Below are 19975 nucleotides of genomic sequence, written 5' to 3'. Positions count from 1 at the left end.
AAATCTTGGGAAGGATACTGTTGTGCCAATATAAGTAGGTGCTCTGAAGATAGTATGACATCTAAAAAGAATGGGAGTCGACTGTGGTCGGGAATTTGATAGGGGAAATGTAATGAAGCAGTGTTTTTACTTAGTTTCATAAGGATGAAACTAATGTGATATTAAACATTTTTAAGTCCACTCTTTATGTAATAAGCAGATTTCATTTTAAAAATTATTAAGCCTTTAAGTTTATTATTTTACATCTGTCATTCAGTTTCATCTTTGACATTGTATAGAATCCCCTCACATTATCACTTTTATATGGCTGTTGTTGACGTTTAAGTTTGGGAGAAGTGGAAAATTGTGGGACTATGAGATCACAGTCTTTTTCCTTCCTTTATTTTGTTAAATTTTGGTTAGGTCATAGGAGTGAAAGGGGAAGAGCACTGGAAGTTTGGGCTGTTTTTGTTAAGGTTATTTTGTGCTACATTATTATTTATATATGCCTAGGATAAATTTAAATTATATGGATGATGGTGAAGTTCTGACTATACCCTTTGCCTTGTAATAGCTTAAAGTGTTTTTTCCCCAAAGTTCTTAAAAAGGCATTCATGTTTCAAAGTATAGATAAAGACTTTTACTGTTTAACCTATATTCTAATAAAATGTCTACCTTTAATCCACATTTAGTAACATTTATGACCCCAGAATTTGAAGTGATTTGTATTATCTATACCTAACCATAGTTGCTGCCTAGCCTAATAAAACTGTAGTTTCCAACAAATAAAAGGACACAAGGTCTCAAACCCATGAGTCTTAATTCATCTACTTCCCTATATTATAAAATCTAGATTTCATAATCCCCATTTTAAGATTCTATTCTCTAAGACCGTTTTTTTTGTTGTTACTGGTTTCTAGGGACTGAATGAGTATGTTCTCTAATTTTCAGTAAACAAGGTAGTTAAAATAAAACAGTTTTGTGGTAAAAAAAAAAAAAAAATACTACAAAGATAATATTCATAGAAGAAAAATCATGGTCCCACAGCAGTCAGAGTCCTTGATTAGATTATGAGCAACAGAAACCAACTCAGGCTATTTAAGCAGAAAGGGAATATTTTGTACAGCTATCAGGTAGCTCACAGAATCTACAGGAAACAGCTCAGTAACCCAGGAAGGAGCCAAGGGAGGCTGGGTGCTGGAACCTCTCCCAAGGTCAGGCCCCAGGAAAGCCAGGTCAGTGGTTGCCAACGCCAACCTTGGACACTAGGAGTGAATCGTAAGCTGTCCCTGCTCCCCTGCATTTATGGTTCCAGCTTCCGAGTCCTGGGCAGGAGCCACAGTGGGCCAAGGTCATGGGCTCACAGCCTGGTTGCTGGCATTCAGAAGAGGAAACATCTGGCCACCTCAGCTTCCACAGCTGGGGGTGGGGCCCTGCCTCTCACTGAGACTCACACAAAGGCAGATATGCCAACCCCCCCAAAAAAAGAGTCAGTTCAGATACTGCAGATACCGGGCAGCCAAAACCCAACAAAACATAACTAAACTAAAACAATCTCTTCTTCCCTGACACAACATATGTCCTCTCCAGATATAAACTGGAAAATTCATGTCTCCCTCCTCCCCATTTCCATTTCCACTCAACAGAGGTGATCACTCTTAACACTTTCACAACTTTTCAGGGATTTTCCATGTACTGATATACGTGTATGACTCCCCAGGAATTCCTTTCTTTAAACGCAAATGGTCCCACCTGGGAAATTCCTGACATTTTTATTAAGCAAGAGTGGCTCCCAATTTAATAAGCCAAGGCCTCAATTTTGAGGCTTGCCCTTATAAAACTTATTCCTATAATAGTAAACAGAACATACTTAGGATTAATGCCTAAGAGCCATCTCCGGAAAACCTCTGCTGTTGCTCAAATATGGTCTCTCTCTAAGCCAAACTCTGAGTCTTCCCCTCTATGTGGGACATAATTTCCAGGGCTGTAAGCCTGGCACCGGCAGCATGAAACATAACTGGCCCTCGTATCATGGGACATAACTGGTCCTGGCATCAGGAGACATAAGTTCCAAAGATGAGCCTGACCCTGGCATCATGGATTAGTTGGCCAAGAGGGGATAAAAGAGTTCCAATGGCTAAGAGATTTCAAATTGACAGGAGGTTACTCTTATGCAAGTTTTAGCCAGATATTGCAAACTGCCACAATACGGCAAGCCCCAACCACCAGTGTTCCTGGAAACCCTGAAAGATATCCTGTGCTCTATAAATTTTACTTATTAAGTTTGTTTTTCAAAGACTTGAAACCTCTAGATTGTTGAAATGCCAGAGAAGCTCTGAAACTCAGAGATACTGGAATCTCCAAGACTAATAACTGGTTTCATCGTTTCATCCCTTTGCCCCTTAATAGCAGCGCCCCTTTTCAGCCTGGAAGCAGTTAGAGAGTCGTCGCTCAAATATCCCTCAAGATTGAGAGATAATTATCAAATGAAAGGGAGGAATCATAACCAAAAAAGCAGGATTTAAGGTGTGATTTTGATTACCGAATTATTATATAAATATTCCTTCTTGCTTTCTGGCATATCGGAGTAGACAGAAGGAAGTACCTGAAATCTCTGAACTGTAGTCCAGCTGCCTTGATCTCTGAAAGTGATTGTATAGCCCTTATCTTCTACCTCTGTGATTACAAAAACCCTGTGACTAACCTTCATTTGTATCCAGTTACCCAGTTTTTCAACTTTAGAGTCTTATAATAGCTAAAGACAGCCCCTAACGTTTATTAATGAAGGGTCTTGGATCAGCCCAGAACTAACTCACCCCAAATCTAAAGTTTCTTGATGACCGAGACTGGATCTAACCAAAGTGGGGCCACCTGACATGTGCAGTAGCTTAGACTTTAACCTACAAGTCACCTTATACCTCATTCTGCCATTTTCTTTCATACATTCTGTGACTAAGCTTGTAATCAATCTGCACATGCTTAATAATTAGATCACCTCTAATTACATCATCTGGAGATGCTGTGCTTATTATCCTACACCCTGCCCATTTTTTCTCTAATAAAGTTACCTGAAATACTACAGTTTGGGGAGACAGATTTTTGGGCCGCTAGGCCATCTGTTCTCCCACTATGCACCTAGTAATAAACTCTTTCTCTCTTTGAAAAAATAAAATACTCATGGGCCATACATATTATTCTGCAACATTTTACATGACTATCATATGCATCTATTTTTAAATGCACCCCATTTCAAAGTGTCATAGTTCGTGTAGTTTTCTTATATCATATTCAGAAAACTGACCACCATCTGTTGGGTCCAGTTGGCCTGATTAGAGGACTCCCTTCCACATCCCAGATGTGCACACACCACAGGGTGTGTCTGTAATACACTATAAAATACTTTAACACAGACAATGTAATATTACATATGTATTGGGTGGTCCAAGATATACCTTAAAGGCAATCAGGAATTCATATTTCAGGGTGGTCAGGCAGCATTTATAAGAAAAGCTATACTCCACAGGCTGCTTCCCTCATCTTTATTCCCCAACAACATCAAAGTGACTTTGTTAAATTAGAATAGTGAATATAGAAATGAGTTGTCCTTGATGAAATTATTAGCTTATTTCATTAGCACGATGGATGGGGGAGGGGTGGGGTGTGGCATGTATTTTATTGGTTTGTCCAGGTTAGTGTGATGCCCTGATAAATCCCAGAGTGATTTGAACAGTGAATAAAGAAGTATGTGAAAAGTCCCCTTGAAGGAACGGCGAGAAAGAAGGAAAAATTCAACTTCCCCATTTGGAGAATTCCTGATATTTTCACAAGCAGTGGAGACAATCAATTCAATAGGCCGAGGCCTCGATCTTTGGAGTTCACCCCTATGAAACTTATCCCTATAAAGGATAGGTTAAGTCTACTTAAAATTAGGCCTAAGAGTCACCCCCAGAGAACCTCTTTTGCTGTTCAGTTGTGGCCTCTCTCTCTCTTTCTCAGCCATCACGGCAAGCAAAATCACTGCCCTCCCCCTCTACGTGGGACATGACTCCCAGGGGTGTAAACCTCCCTGGCAATGTAGGACAGAAATCCTAGGATGAGCTGGGACTCAGCTTCAAGGTATTGAGAAGAACTTCTAGACCAAAAGGGAGAAGAGAGACATAAGACAAAGTAAAGTGTCAGTGGCTGAGAGATTTCAACAGAGTCAAGAGGTTCTCCTGGAGGTTATTCTTACACATTATGGTTATTCTTACACATTATATAGATATCCCTTTTTTAGCTTATGGTATATTGGAGTGGCTAGAGGGAAGTACCTGAAACTGTAGAACTGTGTTCCAGTAGCCATGTTTCTTAAAGATGAATGTGTAATGATATAGCTTTTGCAATGCGACTGTGTGATTGTGAAAAACGTGTGTCTGATGCTCCTTTTCTCTAGGGTATGGACAGATGAGTAAAAAATATGTATAAGAAATAGACAAATAATAGGGGAAACAAAGGTTAAAATAAATTGAGTAGATTGAAATACTAGTGGTCAATGAGAGGGAGGGGTGGGGGTGTGGTATGCATGAGTTTTTTCCTTTTTCCTTTTCTCTTTCTTTTGCTGGAGAGATGCAAATATTCAAAAAAATGATCATGGTGACAAATACACAATCATGTGATGATGTCGTGAGCCATTGATTGTAACCATGTCCAGAATGTTTGTATATCTGTTGTTTACAATAAAAATATTTTTTAAATGCATTCTTGATGAGATTTGTGGCAAGAACTAAGATGAACATAATTTCCTATCCTTGTGTTAATCAATTCTGGAACCAGTCATGCTTTTCTGATCCTATGTAAACAATGCTGAGAATATGTAAAAAAAACAACCTAACTACTTTCTTTAGGAAATACTTGCTGTAAAGTATTTTAAAATACTTTAAAATAAATACTTTAAAAAAATACTGTGAAATAAAGTATTTCACAGTCAACGACAAGACTGTGAAACAATTAAAATGGTTTATTTATCAAAACTAACAACTTATTCATCAAATCCAATTTCTAGACTCTCCCCTCCACCTACCCTTCAATCAAAGGCTACTTAGTATATAAACTCTGCTTGCTCCCAGCCAATTCTGTCTTGAAAGACTCACCTTAAAATAACTCAGCCCAAGCCCTAAAATCCTATAAGTATCTTTCCTTGACTTACCCCTTCTGAGAACCACTGTCAATGAAGTATTCTCCTTTTCTGTAGTCGGTCTAACAAACTTAGCTTTGCTTGATCAAGAGGTTTTTCAGGGAATCAACAGCGGCATTCAAGATAGGTGGATGAAACAAACAAGAGCAAAAAAAAAAAAAAATCATTCACATACTCTGTTCAGTAAGCTCAATAAAAATCCCAGCTTTCCATCCCCCAAGCTTACAGAACAGAGTGACTGAATGATTTCTCTGCCTACTTACTAACAAGTGTTAGTATGTATAGTGGAATTTGGTCTCAGACCCACTGTCATTGTAACAATGCATACTAAAATTGAATTAGATTAGTCTACAAGACAAGGCATTGCCAGACCTTGATCTGCCATTACTTTCAGTTTCTAGGAATCCTGGGTTCTTACCCAATACACAGTTCCTGGGAGTGGGTGACAAAAGGAGAAAATCAAAGCTCTGTTGTCAAGAGACTAAACCCACTATGGTCACAGATAAACCCCAATCCATCCCAGGATGCCTTCGTGACTTACTGACACACCAAATCTAGAAATCAAATTTTCTCTTACAGATTTCCTTAATGGATGATAAAAAATAATTAATAACATGATTGTCTGGTCTTAGATCCCATTTTACATTTTAATTTCAACCTGCATTCAATTCTTTTGTTCCTTACTACCATCCTGAGGGATAGATGCATTCCAAGTTATAGATGAGGAAACTGATTAGATAATTTACTTGACTATTCAATGAGAGAAAGTGACAGGACAAACACACAAAACTGGAACTTCTGATGCTCTGTTCATTTCTGCCTCTACTTCCCTTGAGTGAAGGATAAAATTCCTAAAACATTCACCATTTTAGAGCTTGAAAAATAATTGGACAGTCACAAATAAGAAATTTAACTTATACACAGACACACATACAAAACCATTGTTGGCCACAGGAAAGTACCCACTTATTTGTTAAAGGAGGAGGTGGTGGAATAATATAGAAAAAAAGAGACTGGACTAGTTGTCAAAGCCCCTGGGTTCTTTCTAATAATGTTCATCTGCATGTCACCAGACAGGCTTTAACTGCTGAGCTGCTGTCCCCTTAACTATAAAATAGGAATAATGCCTACTATATATATCACATAAGAAAAGGTATATGAAAGAAACTTGTAAACTGATAAGCATTATATACATGCAAGAGAGTATTATTAATAATTCTGAAGATAACTAATAATCTTGAGAATAGTTGTCCATTTTTATGCTTTACAAAACCAAAGTGAAATAATCATAATAATTCAGTTTATATACAAGGCAATCATAGTAGCCTGTTGAAAATGCCCATTTAAAACTATAACACCATCAGGGTAACAAAACAGGATTCTGTAAAACTATTGTATGAGAACTGGAAGGAATCTTAAAAGATGGTTCTGATCTTAGCCACCCATTTTATAGAAACAGAAAGCAAGACTTAGATTTCTCAAAGATGACTGGATAATTATTGGTAAATGGTAAAGTGTCAGCATTAAAATCAAGGCTTCCTGAACTAGCAAACCAAAGCTCATTCCAAATTATTGACAGTCAGGATATACACTTTAAAGAAGAAGACTGAGGGCGGGCCATGGTGGCTCAGCAGGCAAGACCGCTTGCCTGCCGTGCCAGAGGACCCGGGTTCGATTCACGGTGCCTGTCCATGTATAAAAAATAATAATAATAAATTAAAAAAATAAAGAACAAGACTGCACAAAGCTAAAGAGCTTCAGGGCTCATTTAATAAATACATAGATTCCTAAACTGTACATGGGTTTCAGACCTCCCTTGTGCTTCATATTATCAGACTAGAAAAGACCACCCATCTAAAACTATTTCTGACAACTGGTGAGGGTAATTCCTCAATTGCTTTCAACAAAGTGTTGGGCATTCCATGACTCTCCCATCACACACAATAAAATGGAAAGAACCTGGATCCATGAATGGCTCTTTCCAACCTTCCCTGTTTGGACGGTTAGATGAGAGGGGGAAAATATGTATATCTCACTTAAGCTATGTTTGAGTATCTTTATGTAACTAGGCTTTACCCTAAATATTACAATCTTGAAGTTAGAAGAGAAACTGAAGGGTCATTTTAGAAACAGCCAATTAATCTGCCTTCTATTTTTGATCTGGGGTGCATGTCAACAGGACCTGCAGCGAAGAATAAAACACATATGTGACCCAAGAACATCACTGGGGAAGAACATTCATTCCTGATGTTCAAGAATAAAGCTGTCTTTTTATCAGCTTTGAGACTCATATTAATCTCAGCTGTTCCAAACTGAGCCAGAAAAAACAAATAACAATAGTTCAAATCATCATTTCATAAGCAAACAAAATTCAAGGCAGAGAACCTGGCTGGGCTTTCATAGAGCCTGCTCTTACCAAATGCATCATCAAAGAGAAGCATCTTACTAAAAGTATTCATTCAATTTTTGAACTACAAAGTGAGGTGCATAGAAAAGACATTCTCTGAGGCCATTTCCAGAGCTATTTTTGATTTCTAAACACTCACAAAACATCTTATTAGAATAAAAAAGAAATGATGTCTAAAAGAAATGAAAACATTCTTGAAAAATGGGAAATGTTTGCTCTTTACGGAAAATACACAGCCTATAACACTGCATTCAAACACAAACGCTGATGTACACACTCACACACAGACAAATGCATGCACATGCACACACCTTAGCTTAATCCTAATTATAGCCAAAGATAGTTAGAAATATTTACAACCTGTTTTCTAATATTATTATTTTTGTTCTAAACACATGAACATTTCATCAGCATAAGGAAGTGGACCCAGTGAATAAAAGCTTCCAATTCCTGGTTTCCATGAAAAATTGAGTTTAAAAGAACTGGGTCAAACTGACCCTTCTTTGTTCAATCCACTAAAAACCTGCTGTAATCACTAAAACAATCACAAAAGAAAGTGCAAATATAAATGATTCTCAACGAGTGTTCAAGTGTCTTAGACTGGTGTGCACCTCACAACTCAAAATGAGGACAGCTCACCCCTCAGGGGCCCGACAAAGATCAGTTTCCTCCCTAACCGACTGGAATATAGAGAACAAAAGCAAGTGAGAACAACTCAAAACAAAAGAGAAACTTCTGGAATTCGCCTATAACCTAAATTGTTTATTGGCTGCTAAATTAATTCCTTAGCCAACAACAGCCGTGTATCAAGCACATTAGCCCTGGGGACACAGGGGGAAGAAGACAAGACCTCTGCCTCACTGAACTGAGGATCTACTAGGGGAGACAAATAACAGTTGTTTCCTTTTTAAGTACACAGACTAATTACAGACAGTGTGAGTCTGATGAAGCCAATTAATTCAAGGCTGGGCTACAGCAAGGGGCAGGGAGGAGGGACCACCATATTTAGGTGGTCAGGGACAGTCTCTCTCCAGAGGTGACTGCTAAGGAGAGACCCAGAAGAGAATGAGCCACCCAAGCAAAAAAAAAAAATATGTGTGTGTGTGTGTGTGTGTGTGTGTGTGTGTGTGTGTGTGTGTGTGTGTGTAGGGGCAGAAAGTCCCACACTTGTGTAAGAAGACTAAGATGATGCCCCTTTGGATACAGTGTGAGGTGGGATGGGAAGGGGAAAGTATCCAGAAGTGACCAGCCAGGCCTAGGTCTGCAAGAACAGACCGACTACGTCCTTCTGTTGTCTCTAATAGATGCTCCTCACCAAAAATCATCTGATGACACATTCCCTAAATTCAAGAAGGTAGAGCCAAAAAGGGGGGGGGGGGGGGGGGAGGAATAGCTACTAATGGGGGAGCAGAGCCAACCCTTGGTGTCACCAGATTATCCTACCTTTACAGAGATGAAAACTAGTCTCAGAGAAGTTAAGTGGCTTGCCCCAGAATCACACAGCTTTTAAGGGAATGAGCTAGGATGCAAATCTCAGAGTGTCTAACTGGCACAAGCAGTTTCTTTCTCTACGTACAGGATGTTTTCATTTTTAACAAAACAAAAGCATTTGGCACAAGTTATAATGATATATTATTAAGATGCCTGTAAACTAAGGATTTTCATTTACATCAATGCAGGCTCAAATTATCTGTCGCTATACTCACAAAGTTTTTCCCTGTATGACTAATTCCTTAAAATTAATTCATCTTTATAGTGGGTTGAATAGTGGTCCCCAACATATATGTCTACTCAGCATCTCAGAATGAGACTTGGTTTGGAATTAAGGTAAGGATCTAGAAGTGAGATCATCCTGGCTTAAGGCGGGTCCTAAATCCAGTGACAAATATCCTTATAAGAGAGAAAAGAAGACACAGGCACACAGAGGAGAAGTCATCTGAGGACAGAGAAGAGATAGGAGTGCTGCATCTACAAGTCCAGGGTCACCAAGGATTGAGATAGCCAGCAGGAGCTTGGAGAGCGCCATCCCAGTGAACTCTCCCGCAGAGGCCCCGGGAAGGAACCAACCGTACCCACACCTGGATTTTGGACTTTCAGCCTCCAGAACTGGGAAAGAATACAAACTTCTGTTGTTGTAAGACACCAAGTTAGTGATAATTTGTTATAGCAGGCCTAGGAAACTCTTTTTAAATCAATGTTAATTAACATTTCAAAATAATCTCTAAGGGGTGTATGGGTGGTTCAGTGGTAGGGTGCTCGCCTTCCAGGTGGGAGACCCGGGTTCAATATCCAGACCATGCACCAAAAAATAAAATCTTTCACTGGCTTTCTAAACACATAATTCACAGTAGCCAAATACTGAGGCTCATTTCCCAGTGCCTGCCCATGCAAAAAAAATATATATATATACGTAGAAAGAGAGAGGGTGAGAGAGAAAGAGGCTCAAATGTCCAACACAAGGTAATAACTTATGGCAACAAAAAAATATGACAGAATGCTACTCAGAGACTTAAAGTGCTAGGCATGCGGACTTCGCAAACACAGAAACAGAAGAGTTACTATCTTAAAACTTAATTTTAGTTACAAAAAGCAGAGCACAACATAGTATGCATATACCAACTACAACTTGTGAAAACATACACATGCTCACAAACAAAGATGCAAAGATGAGAAATAAACTTGAAGGTATGTAATAAAGTTAAATTTTTATTAGGATTGTTTTCATATAAAGTTGCTGAAGCTCAAATAATAAATATACATATGGCACCTTTCCAAAAGACAACACCTATCTAGAACATGTGCTCATATTCTCTTGACCATTTGAAATTCTAAGTGTACAAACGGCATTAGACATTTTCTTACATTAATTCAACTTAAATATTGAGGTTTATACTATTGAGCATTTTAACACTGACCTGATGGAAAAACCCAGTGCAAAGGTAACTCCTATAACCACATATTAGTGTAAACATTGGACACCACCCAGCAATTTTCTATGAAGAGACTATAAACCTAGAGCTGTTGCAAAACAAACTTCAGCCATTCATAACACATGCCATAAAACTCACCTAAAGCCTCATTTTCACCACCCTGCTATCTAATATATTAAAATACTGCATTGATCATTTTCTCCTTTCAAAAATATTAAAGGGTTTATTGTTAAGTGTAATAACAAAAATTGAATTGAAATGCAATTTAACTAAAAATTAAAGTTTTAATATTAAAAAGTATCAATGGATGAACTTAGAAACATTGCCTGTGTTGTCTTCCAGGCCTGAAAACACTTTAGCTTCATTTTTCAAGACCACCAAAATGGTACTGGGTCCCATTTTTTCTGATATTGGGTCCCATTTCTCTAACGTAAAAAGACTCTGCCATATGCTTCTTCTTGTAATTAAGAATTTAAGTCATTTTGTATTTATTACCTACTGCCTAGTAAACAGTGGTCTATAAGATGAACTGCTAGTTTATATACAAAATGATCTTAGAAAAATTATTCAAATTCATTTCCAGAAGGACCTGAGAAAGTGTTCTATATAGAAAAAATGTTTTTAGTATATTTCATTTGTCAAACATTTAGTGTAAACTGAATTTTCTAGACCCTCTATTTCACCCTTGAAACTTGGAGGCTCCATTGCTAGTTATCTACCTTTTCTAGTATTCCTTGAATCAAAATGATATAGCAACAGAAACATTTTTAAATGATTAGTTTTATGTTATATGAATTTTACCTCAGTTTAAAAAAACAAAGGATGAAGTCATCAACATATGTCTATATTACCAAGAAAACATATGCATACGAGAACAGTATAGCAAATCTAAGCAACAAAATTCTGAAGTTGTCCAATCAAAACAGAACAAAACACTATAATTTAAAAATCATACATTCAGAAATGATGTAATGTTGAGATGTGCTTGAAAGGAAGATAGAGGCACAAAGAGTAAAGGGAGCAGGGGGAGTGTGGGAAGAGTTGGGGTAACAGGTGAGAAGAGAACAGCTAAACAAGACTGGCATGAGCTGATAAATGCTGAAATTGAATGATGGGCCCAGGGAGTTCATTATATTTTTCTCTCCACGTCTGTATGAGTATAAAAAATGTCCATAGTAAGCCATTTGTTAAGATTGTATCTTTAGAATGGGCCTGATCCTAGAACTAGAAACACAAGCATAGCATGAGGAAAAGGGGACGCTTACAGGGAATCAGAGAGCAGCAAAATCATCACCTTTATTATTATGAGAATATGAAACATCTACCTTGCAATACTACCCATTGTTAATTTCTTTTTTAAAGTTGATGAGGAAGATTAAGCACTTCTCCAATACTTTAGTTAGACAGGCTTCATACATAGCACATTTTACAAAGGTTAACAATTTATAAGATCAGAACCTACCAGGAGTATCATAGGCCTTTTCCAAGTTGTTAATCCTATGATTCCAGAGAGGATCACCTGTAAGGATAAACAGTATCATAAATCCAGAAGGTGGACTACTTCCAATAAACTAATCCCCAGTCTCTAAAGCATATATTTTTAAAGTACTAAAATTTCAAAGCATTCTAAAACAAACATTTAATTCCTGCTGGTCACATGAGCCCCGGTAGACCGGTTGTGTGGAATGTAAACTACCCTCTTATGTCAAAGCCCCAAAGCATTTTTATTGACTGCATACATTTTTTTCCCCAACATCAATTAAGACACAGAAACAAAAATTAGCTGATCATTCTGGTCAGTAAAGGAATCAGTATCTTCAGTCTAGTCTCCCTGTCCCCAGTAACATCCAGTGTATTGCCGGAGTCAACCTCAGAAAATGCACATCTGGCCATATCTCTCCCTTCAATAAGGAGCCTGAGACAAGCAAATCCTTGGAATTGTAAACATGCCCTCAGGATCTGCCCCTGACCACTTCCCTAGCCTGCTTTTCATGCACCCCTGCCCCTCCCACCACAAAGCTTTCTTCCCAGCACACCTGCCCTTCTTCAGACCAGCCAGGCTCTAGATATTCTGGGCTATGCCATTTCTCTTTGCCATGAGGCCCTCTCCTCCCAATTTTCCACCTACCTGCCTGGGAACTCCTACACATCTGTCAAGACCCCAACTAAGAGATACCTCTTATGAGACGGTTTCATGTTCCCCCATCCCCACCCGACACTCTTGGAATCCATCTGCATAACCTTTTTACAATAACTCTTTGTATTATATTGTAATGATTGGCAAGGTCCATCTTTAACTCTTCCACTAACTCCTTTCTTGTTTCTCTTTGAATCCTCACCTCCCAGCTCAGTGCCTGGCACATGACTGGCAACCAGTAAGTGTTCCAGAGCATTTATTTCACAAAGGAGAAGGGTCTACAGGAGAAAGATCTCATTTTGCAAAATAACACTTCAATAAACACCAAGCTAAAATTCTCAGTAAAAAGGAACTAGAATTTTTCCAAAACATAACCTGGAAACCAAGGTCAGCCATCTGGGTAATACAGTTCTCCAAGCAGTTGGGAAAGAAAAACCAAAATAATTATTCAGCCCCAGGGATATTCAGATGGTATTTGAGCACATTTACTTTTGTGTAATAAAGTACATCCGCAGTATGTAGTTAGGAGAAGTTTATTTCATGAACACTTTTTCTTGCCCAAATCCCTCAAATGCACCAATTCAAAATTTCCTGTTTATTAACTAAAAATCAGTTATGATTTTATAAGGTTACTTTAGGTTTGAGGCACACAGGCCTAAACCCAATATTCTCCAACCTCACTGGCAGAGCTAGTCACTTCACAGAAACAAACCAACAGAGGGCAATTCTACCCACTTATACCATGGGCCAAAACTATGTATGGGCAGGTGGGCCACCATTTCTTTGTATCTCATTGGTGATGGATTGAATCATGCCCCCCACAAAGTCATGTTCAAGGCCTGTTCCCCAGCCCCATGGAAGTGTGTCCAGTAGGGTCTTAGAAGATCCTATCACTTAAGATAAAACCAAACTGAGTCAGTGTGGGCTTAATCCAGTAGACTGGGGCTCTTATAAGCAGAGGAAATTTGAGTACAGAGAGGAAGAAATGGACAGGGACAGAGGTGCCATGTAACGGAGACAGAGAATACGTATGCCAGCAAGCCACCACGAGAACCCCACATATCTCACTATAAACAGGCCCCTGCCAACACTTGAAGTTTGGACTTCTAGCCTCTAAAACTGTGAGGAAATAAATTCTTATTGTTTAAATCAACCAGTCTGGGTATTTGTTGTAGCAGCCTGGCAAACTAAATGCCTTCCATGTTTAAAACATACTACCAGCTGCCTGCCAACCAGCACTATATCCTGGCAACCGTCTTAAATTCAATGGGATGCTTTCTCTTTCTAAACTATTTCTGGCTGGAAATGCTCAAAGCATGCAAGGCTGGTCTTGAGTGTGTGGGCTGCATCATTACAAACCAGAACTGAATTCATGGGAATTCATTGAACTGTGGGTTTCAGGCTCACCACTCAGCTTCTAAATAATTACGAGGTATCAGCTAAGTCATTTCGTTTCTCTCATCTGCACTCTCACTTCCTGAGAAATATGGTCACTGGAGAAAAATCTATCTTCAGTGTTTCTTCTAGGTCAAAAAGATTGCCTTTGAATCCGGCACCGGCTCTACCCCAGCCACTGTGGGCAGACAGGTGTGCTTGCTTGTGTGTACACGTGTGTGTGCATGTGTGTATTTGCATGCATGTATATGTGTAAGTGCTCACATGTGTGCATGTGGTTGTGCATATCTGGGTTCTGTGCACCTGTGTGCATGTGTGTACTTGCAGGCAGGCGCTTGCATGGTCATATGCGCACACTATGCCTCTGGGTATGTGTGTGTATACGTATTTGTGTGTGCATGCTCCCCTGTCTACCTATTCTGCTACCTAGTGGACCTTGCAGAAGAATTGCAAGTTGTTTGGGGAACACATAATTAAAGATTTGACTGTCCTGGAGAGAAACACACACTATCCACTTCAGTAAAATATAAATATGATTTGAGTCAGCAATCAGTATTTGCTATTTATGGCCCTGGTCTTCATAAATACTGGAAGTACCCTGTGGTTCAGTTTTCTGGGACACATTTTTCTTTTAAAACAAAGTTATTAAGGTAAGGTGCCCAGCCCTGTCCACAAATGCCCAGAAAAGTAGTGTCAAGGCTAAGCTATACTTCCTGCCTCCAACACCCAGCCACCTCATCTTACCTTCCTTCTTGTTAGCAATTCAGTATGTTTTCCACATTTTACATATGTACATTTTCCCCCAAATTCTTATCACTACACACGAGTATGTGTATATATACACACAGAGAATGTACTTTTTTACAATAACTGTATCATAAAAGATCATAAATGATAGACTTTTCTGCCTCTTGTTTTCTCTCAATAAACACCTTATGAAATTCCTCCATGCCCACTGAAATAGCTCTAATTCATTTCAGTTTAATGGCTACATAATATTCTGTTGTATCCTGTAGCCTAATGTATTCAATCATTTCCATATTCATGAACATTCAATCTATTTCCAGTTTTTTGCCCTCATAAACAATGATGCAATAAACGTCTACATCCTTAAATAAGAGCACTTTCATTTCTGTTGGATAAAGTCCCAGAAGTGAGGTTGCAAGGTTGAAAGGAATTTTTTTTTAATAGATTATGACAGATACAACTGTCATTTCACATGAATAGTTTCTGGAACAAAAGAACTAAACCATCTTTCCGTTTGGGGTGGGGGAGCATTATGTTTGCATATATTAGCAACAATAGAAAAGATAACTTTTAAATACATAAAAGAACATGAGAAATAGCAATAATCCCAAAATGCATATGGTGCAAATAATTAAGACTTCTGTAGGAGGTGCATATAAAGCTTATTAAGCAATATTAAATGAAGACCCAGATAAACGAAGAGATAAACCATGTTCATGGATCAGAAGAGAAAATATTTGAAGAAGTCATTTTCTTCTGAATGTCTTTATAGATTCAGCACAAATTCATGTTAACTCCCCAGAGGATTTTTGTAAACCACCCTTCTTAATAGGGATGCTTTAAGAAACTATATTCCAGTTCTAAATAGGAGTTTTTTTTTTAAGTTATATTTTTCCATAGAAAGGAGTCAGGAAGTTTCCTTAACCTTTCAGGACACCCATTTTACCATAATGTTGTGACTTGTTTAATTGTCCTTTCTGTTCAGAGGTAATCTCAGGAGGGCATGAGATTACATATACACTATATATATACACACACACACTCAAGTTCCATAAAGGCTCCTAGAAGGCATTCAGTAATGGCAAGAATGAATGGAGACCAGAAATAGGAGACCAGCTTGCTCAAAGATAGGTTACATAAGCCCAAACACATTTATTTTTTACCGCCTGTGCTTCCTAAAAGAGTATTACTAGCAGCAAAAGGGAACTCCACCAAGCCTTCTTTCTACCCTTTGTAAGATGTAACTTGCCTTAAATGAACAGGCAAGAACCTACTTTTTAACATCAAATTATCTCTATATTATTATAATGAAATTTACAGCAGTTCTAGTTTCTCTCACTTATAACCCATTTTTTATAATTTATAGAAAAAAAAAAGAGGCCTTTCTTTTTTTCTGATATCTCAAAGACAAACTCCAAGATACACCAGGCAGGAATCGTTGTTACATACCACAAATGGTTACTATGCCTTAATTTTTCAATTTAAAAATATTTAATTATGATTAAAAGCTTGTAATTCTACTAGCCCATTTTCCTTTGCTAATCTATTAACATGCCCTTGAGTGAAAACATTCTAGCTCATTTGTCAAAAGCTACCATATCTAAACATAGAGATAAAAAGAGCCATATTGTAAATAAACACAGAATAATTTAACAAGCCTCTCAACATTTGTTTCTTTATCAACCTATCTTGCCATATAGGTTTCACACTGGCCAAAAAAAAGAAAATAGTGTTATAAATCATTCTTCCCTACCTGTCTAACATGACTCATTCAAGAAACTGAAGAAGTGGGCAACTGAATATTTCTTATGCAGTCCTATGTGTTTAGATCACCAGAATGTCCTGCAAAAATGCCCTGTTCACTTCACTTTAATATTGCCTAAGTATTTAAAAAAACATCAAGGTTCTAGTATGTTCCAGGCCTGCTGCTAGGGCCTAGCAGCTAAGCACACTCCTGTATGTCCTCTAATTATACAATAAATCCTCAAGCAAGAATCACCCCACCCAGTGCACAGATGAGTAAGAGAGGCCCAAAGAGGCTCATGTCTTACCCAAGGCACAGAACTTATAAATGTGACTCTGCTGAAACGTAATATAAAGGACCAAAGACAAGCACCAAAATTCATCAAATAAATATACTTAAAATGTCCCTTAAATTGTAAAGTAATACCTGGTGATATGGTGGGGAAAAAATATTTACTGTTGCTTAACTGGCAGAGAGATCAGAATTTTTGTGTTAGTTTCTTCCTTGGGCCATTCTTTCTTTTTGGTTTGGTTATTATAATTTTTTTTTTTTAAGTTTACCAGAAGGTCCACCAAATGTCTATCTTTTTATAAGGAAATTAAATCTTGCCAAAGAATCACAGAATTAAGACAGGGATGACAGTTAGTTCAGGTCAGTGACTAAAAGCAGAGACACACAAATGTGTGCAGTTGATACAGGACACAAGGGCTGTCAGAGAAAAACAAAAAAAAATGATAACTGATTCTCTACCACTTGCCTGAAATAATTCCCAAAGATTTTGGAGGGACAAACCAATCAATTCTCTCTACTCTTTAATTAAATCTAGTGCATGTGATGGTGGGAGGGGATCACACATGATCCCTGTGGAATGTAATCAGTATTAATTAAATGCATCCCCAAATCGAGAGCCAGGACAGTGAGGCCCGAATAAGAGCACTGAGACTCTCTCTCTCTGTTCCCACCTCTGGTCTAACTTCAGGTGGTTTTTAAAGGTGGCCAATCCCTTAGCTTCATGAACTGAGGGAATAATATATTGAGTCATTAACCAAGGGTACCAGGAAGAAAATAAAAGATCACCTCGTACTCAGAAAACAAAGAGTACATTAAAAACGGTTCCTTCAGGTTGTTGAAAGTATGAATATAAAGTACAGAAAAAGATTATTTATAGGACTTGTTAATTCTTCTCTATATAATAAAATAGATCTAATCTACGTTCGAGGATCAGACAACTGAAGTTAGCCTCAAAATCTCAAGCTCAGGTGACAGCATTTACAAAGGTATGTGTAGAAAATATCCTTAAAATAGTCCTTTCAAATAAATGCATTTGCCCCTAAGATGTAATTTTGTATTAAATATAGAAGCAAAATTCTAACTGAAGCCAAAAGAGGACCTGCCTGTTGCTATAGCAAGCTAAGCCTATAATGAGCATTCAAAATTTGAAATACAAGGATATACTCCTTCTGTGTTCCTTTGTGTTTGAAGTAACTTTAGACTTAAATTGGCACTTCTATTCAGCTACCTGCTTTCACATGCCAATAAAACTTCTGAGTGCATAAATAAATTGTGGTAAACCCACACAAAGTTTGATGGTTTGGAACTGCATATACCCCAGAAAAACTCATTCTTACATTTAAACTTAATCCACTCCTGTAGATGTGAATCCATTGTAGCTAGGACCTTTCGATGAGATTACTTCAGTTAAAGTATGGTCTAGGATGGGTCTTAATCCTATTACTAAAGTCCTTTACAAGCAGAATGAACCTCAGACAGAGAGAAAACTAAAGGAAGCAAGAAGCTGAAAGTCAACGGAACCAGAAGAGAATGGAGAGGCCGCCATGTGACAGACGAGCCAAGGACCAAGGATGGCTGGCAGCCAGCCCCAGAATGCCAGTCTTTGGGAAGAAAGCATTGCCTTGATGACACCTTAATCTGGACTTTCTCTTAGTCTCAAAAGCATGAGCTAATAAGTTCCCATCGTTTAACCCAACCCATTTCATGGTATTCGTTTGAGCAGCCCAGGAAACTAAAACACAATGGAATATTAATTGGCAATAAAAAAGGAATGTATTACTGATATATGCTACAACATGATGAACCTTGGAAACATACTGAGTGAAAGAAACCAGTCACAAAGGACCAAATATTGTATGATTCCATTATATTAAATGTCCAGAATAGACAAATCAACAGAGACAGGAAATAGATTAATCAATAGTTGCCTAAGGCTGGGGGAAGAGTGAGGAATGACTGCTAAAGGGTACAGGGCTTTCTTTTGGGTAATAAAAATGTTTTAAAATTGATGGTAGTGATTGGTTGCACAACTCTGTGAATTTACTAAAAATCACTGATTTGTACATTTTAATGAATGAACTGTATGGTATGTGAATTACATCTCAATATATTAAAAAAAAAAACTTCTGCAGTCCTCAAGTCATAATTTTAAGCATTTTCCTCGGTTTAACTGTCTTTGAATTAGCTAAGTGCGATGATTATAAGTGTTACTAAGGCCTTTCCTTTTAGAAACACATACTGAAATATTTAATGGCTGAAACTGGGATTTGCCTTAAAATAATCCAGTAGGTGCTAAGAGGAGGGAGTGGGTATGGGTATATTGCGGCTGTGTGGTGATAACTACTAAAGCCGAGTGATGGGTAAATGGGAGCTCATGATATTTCTTTCTACACTTAAGACTTAAAATTTTCACAATAAAATGTAAAAAGTGAAGGAGTCTTCTTAAGCCTCCCTGGTAACTTCTATGTATTCCTTTTCTTGTGCTTATATTTTCTTTTTTAAAAATATATACACAGTTTGAACTAGATAACTATACTTAAGGTGGTTACATAAATATCATTGTTCTTATATATGAGAGTAGGAAAGGTTCAAGGAGCTTGATGTATATAACCCACACTCAAATGTTTAGCAAATAGACAGAAAGCTAGATAGACTGATAAATAATATAATTTGGCAAACGTGGCAAAATGTTAAATTAAGTTGGTCAATCTGGGTATCTGGGCAGGGGGGGAGGTATGCTAGAGTTCTCTGTATAGGTTTTGTATTATTCATGCAACTGTCCTGTATGTTTGAAATTATTTCAAGATAAAAAGTTAAAAAAAAAAAGCACACATTGAATTATTCGCAGATGAAATGATGTGATGTCTGTTTGCTTCAAAATAATATAGGAATTTAATCTGACAAATGGACTAAGAAGCATGAAGGATCTAATTCCCATGTGTCTTGGAATGCCCATCTTTCTGGAGTTTATCAGAACACTTACAGAGGTCAATAGCAGGACCCAGGAAGGGAGATGAAATAATTGTGGAAGCTAGGTAAAGGGTATATGAGAGTTCATTGTACAGTTTTTGTGCAAATTTAAATTCTGTTCCATAATACAGAATTTTTTTAAAAAATCAACCTCTGACATATATAAACTCAAAACCTATGCTACTGGTGAGATATATATATA

The 19975-nt window shown here is 37.8% G+C and overlaps 1 protein-coding gene across 5 annotated transcripts in view; it reads right to left on the bottom strand.

Moving 5' to 3' along the window:
• Positions 1-19975, bottom strand: part of ENTREP1 (endosomal transmembrane epsin interactor 1) — a 136402-nt gene that overhangs the window by 50275 nt on the left and 66152 nt on the right. For all 5 annotated transcript variants that reach the window (XM_077148375.1, XM_077148377.1, XM_077148374.1 and 2 more), the window contains one exon: positions 11952-12008. In XM_077148375.1, coding sequence (XP_077004490.1) covers positions 11952-12008 — 57 coding nt within the window. The remainder of the gene's footprint in view (positions 1-11951; positions 12009-19975) is intronic.

Source organism: Tamandua tetradactyla, chromosome 2 (assembly GCF_023851605.1).
Source record: "Tamandua tetradactyla isolate mTamTet1 chromosome 2, mTamTet1.pri, whole genome shotgun sequence".
NCBI classification, from domain to species: domain Eukaryota; kingdom Metazoa; phylum Chordata; class Mammalia; order Pilosa; family Myrmecophagidae; genus Tamandua; species Tamandua tetradactyla.
This window is presented reverse-complemented; position numbering and strand designations above follow the sequence as displayed.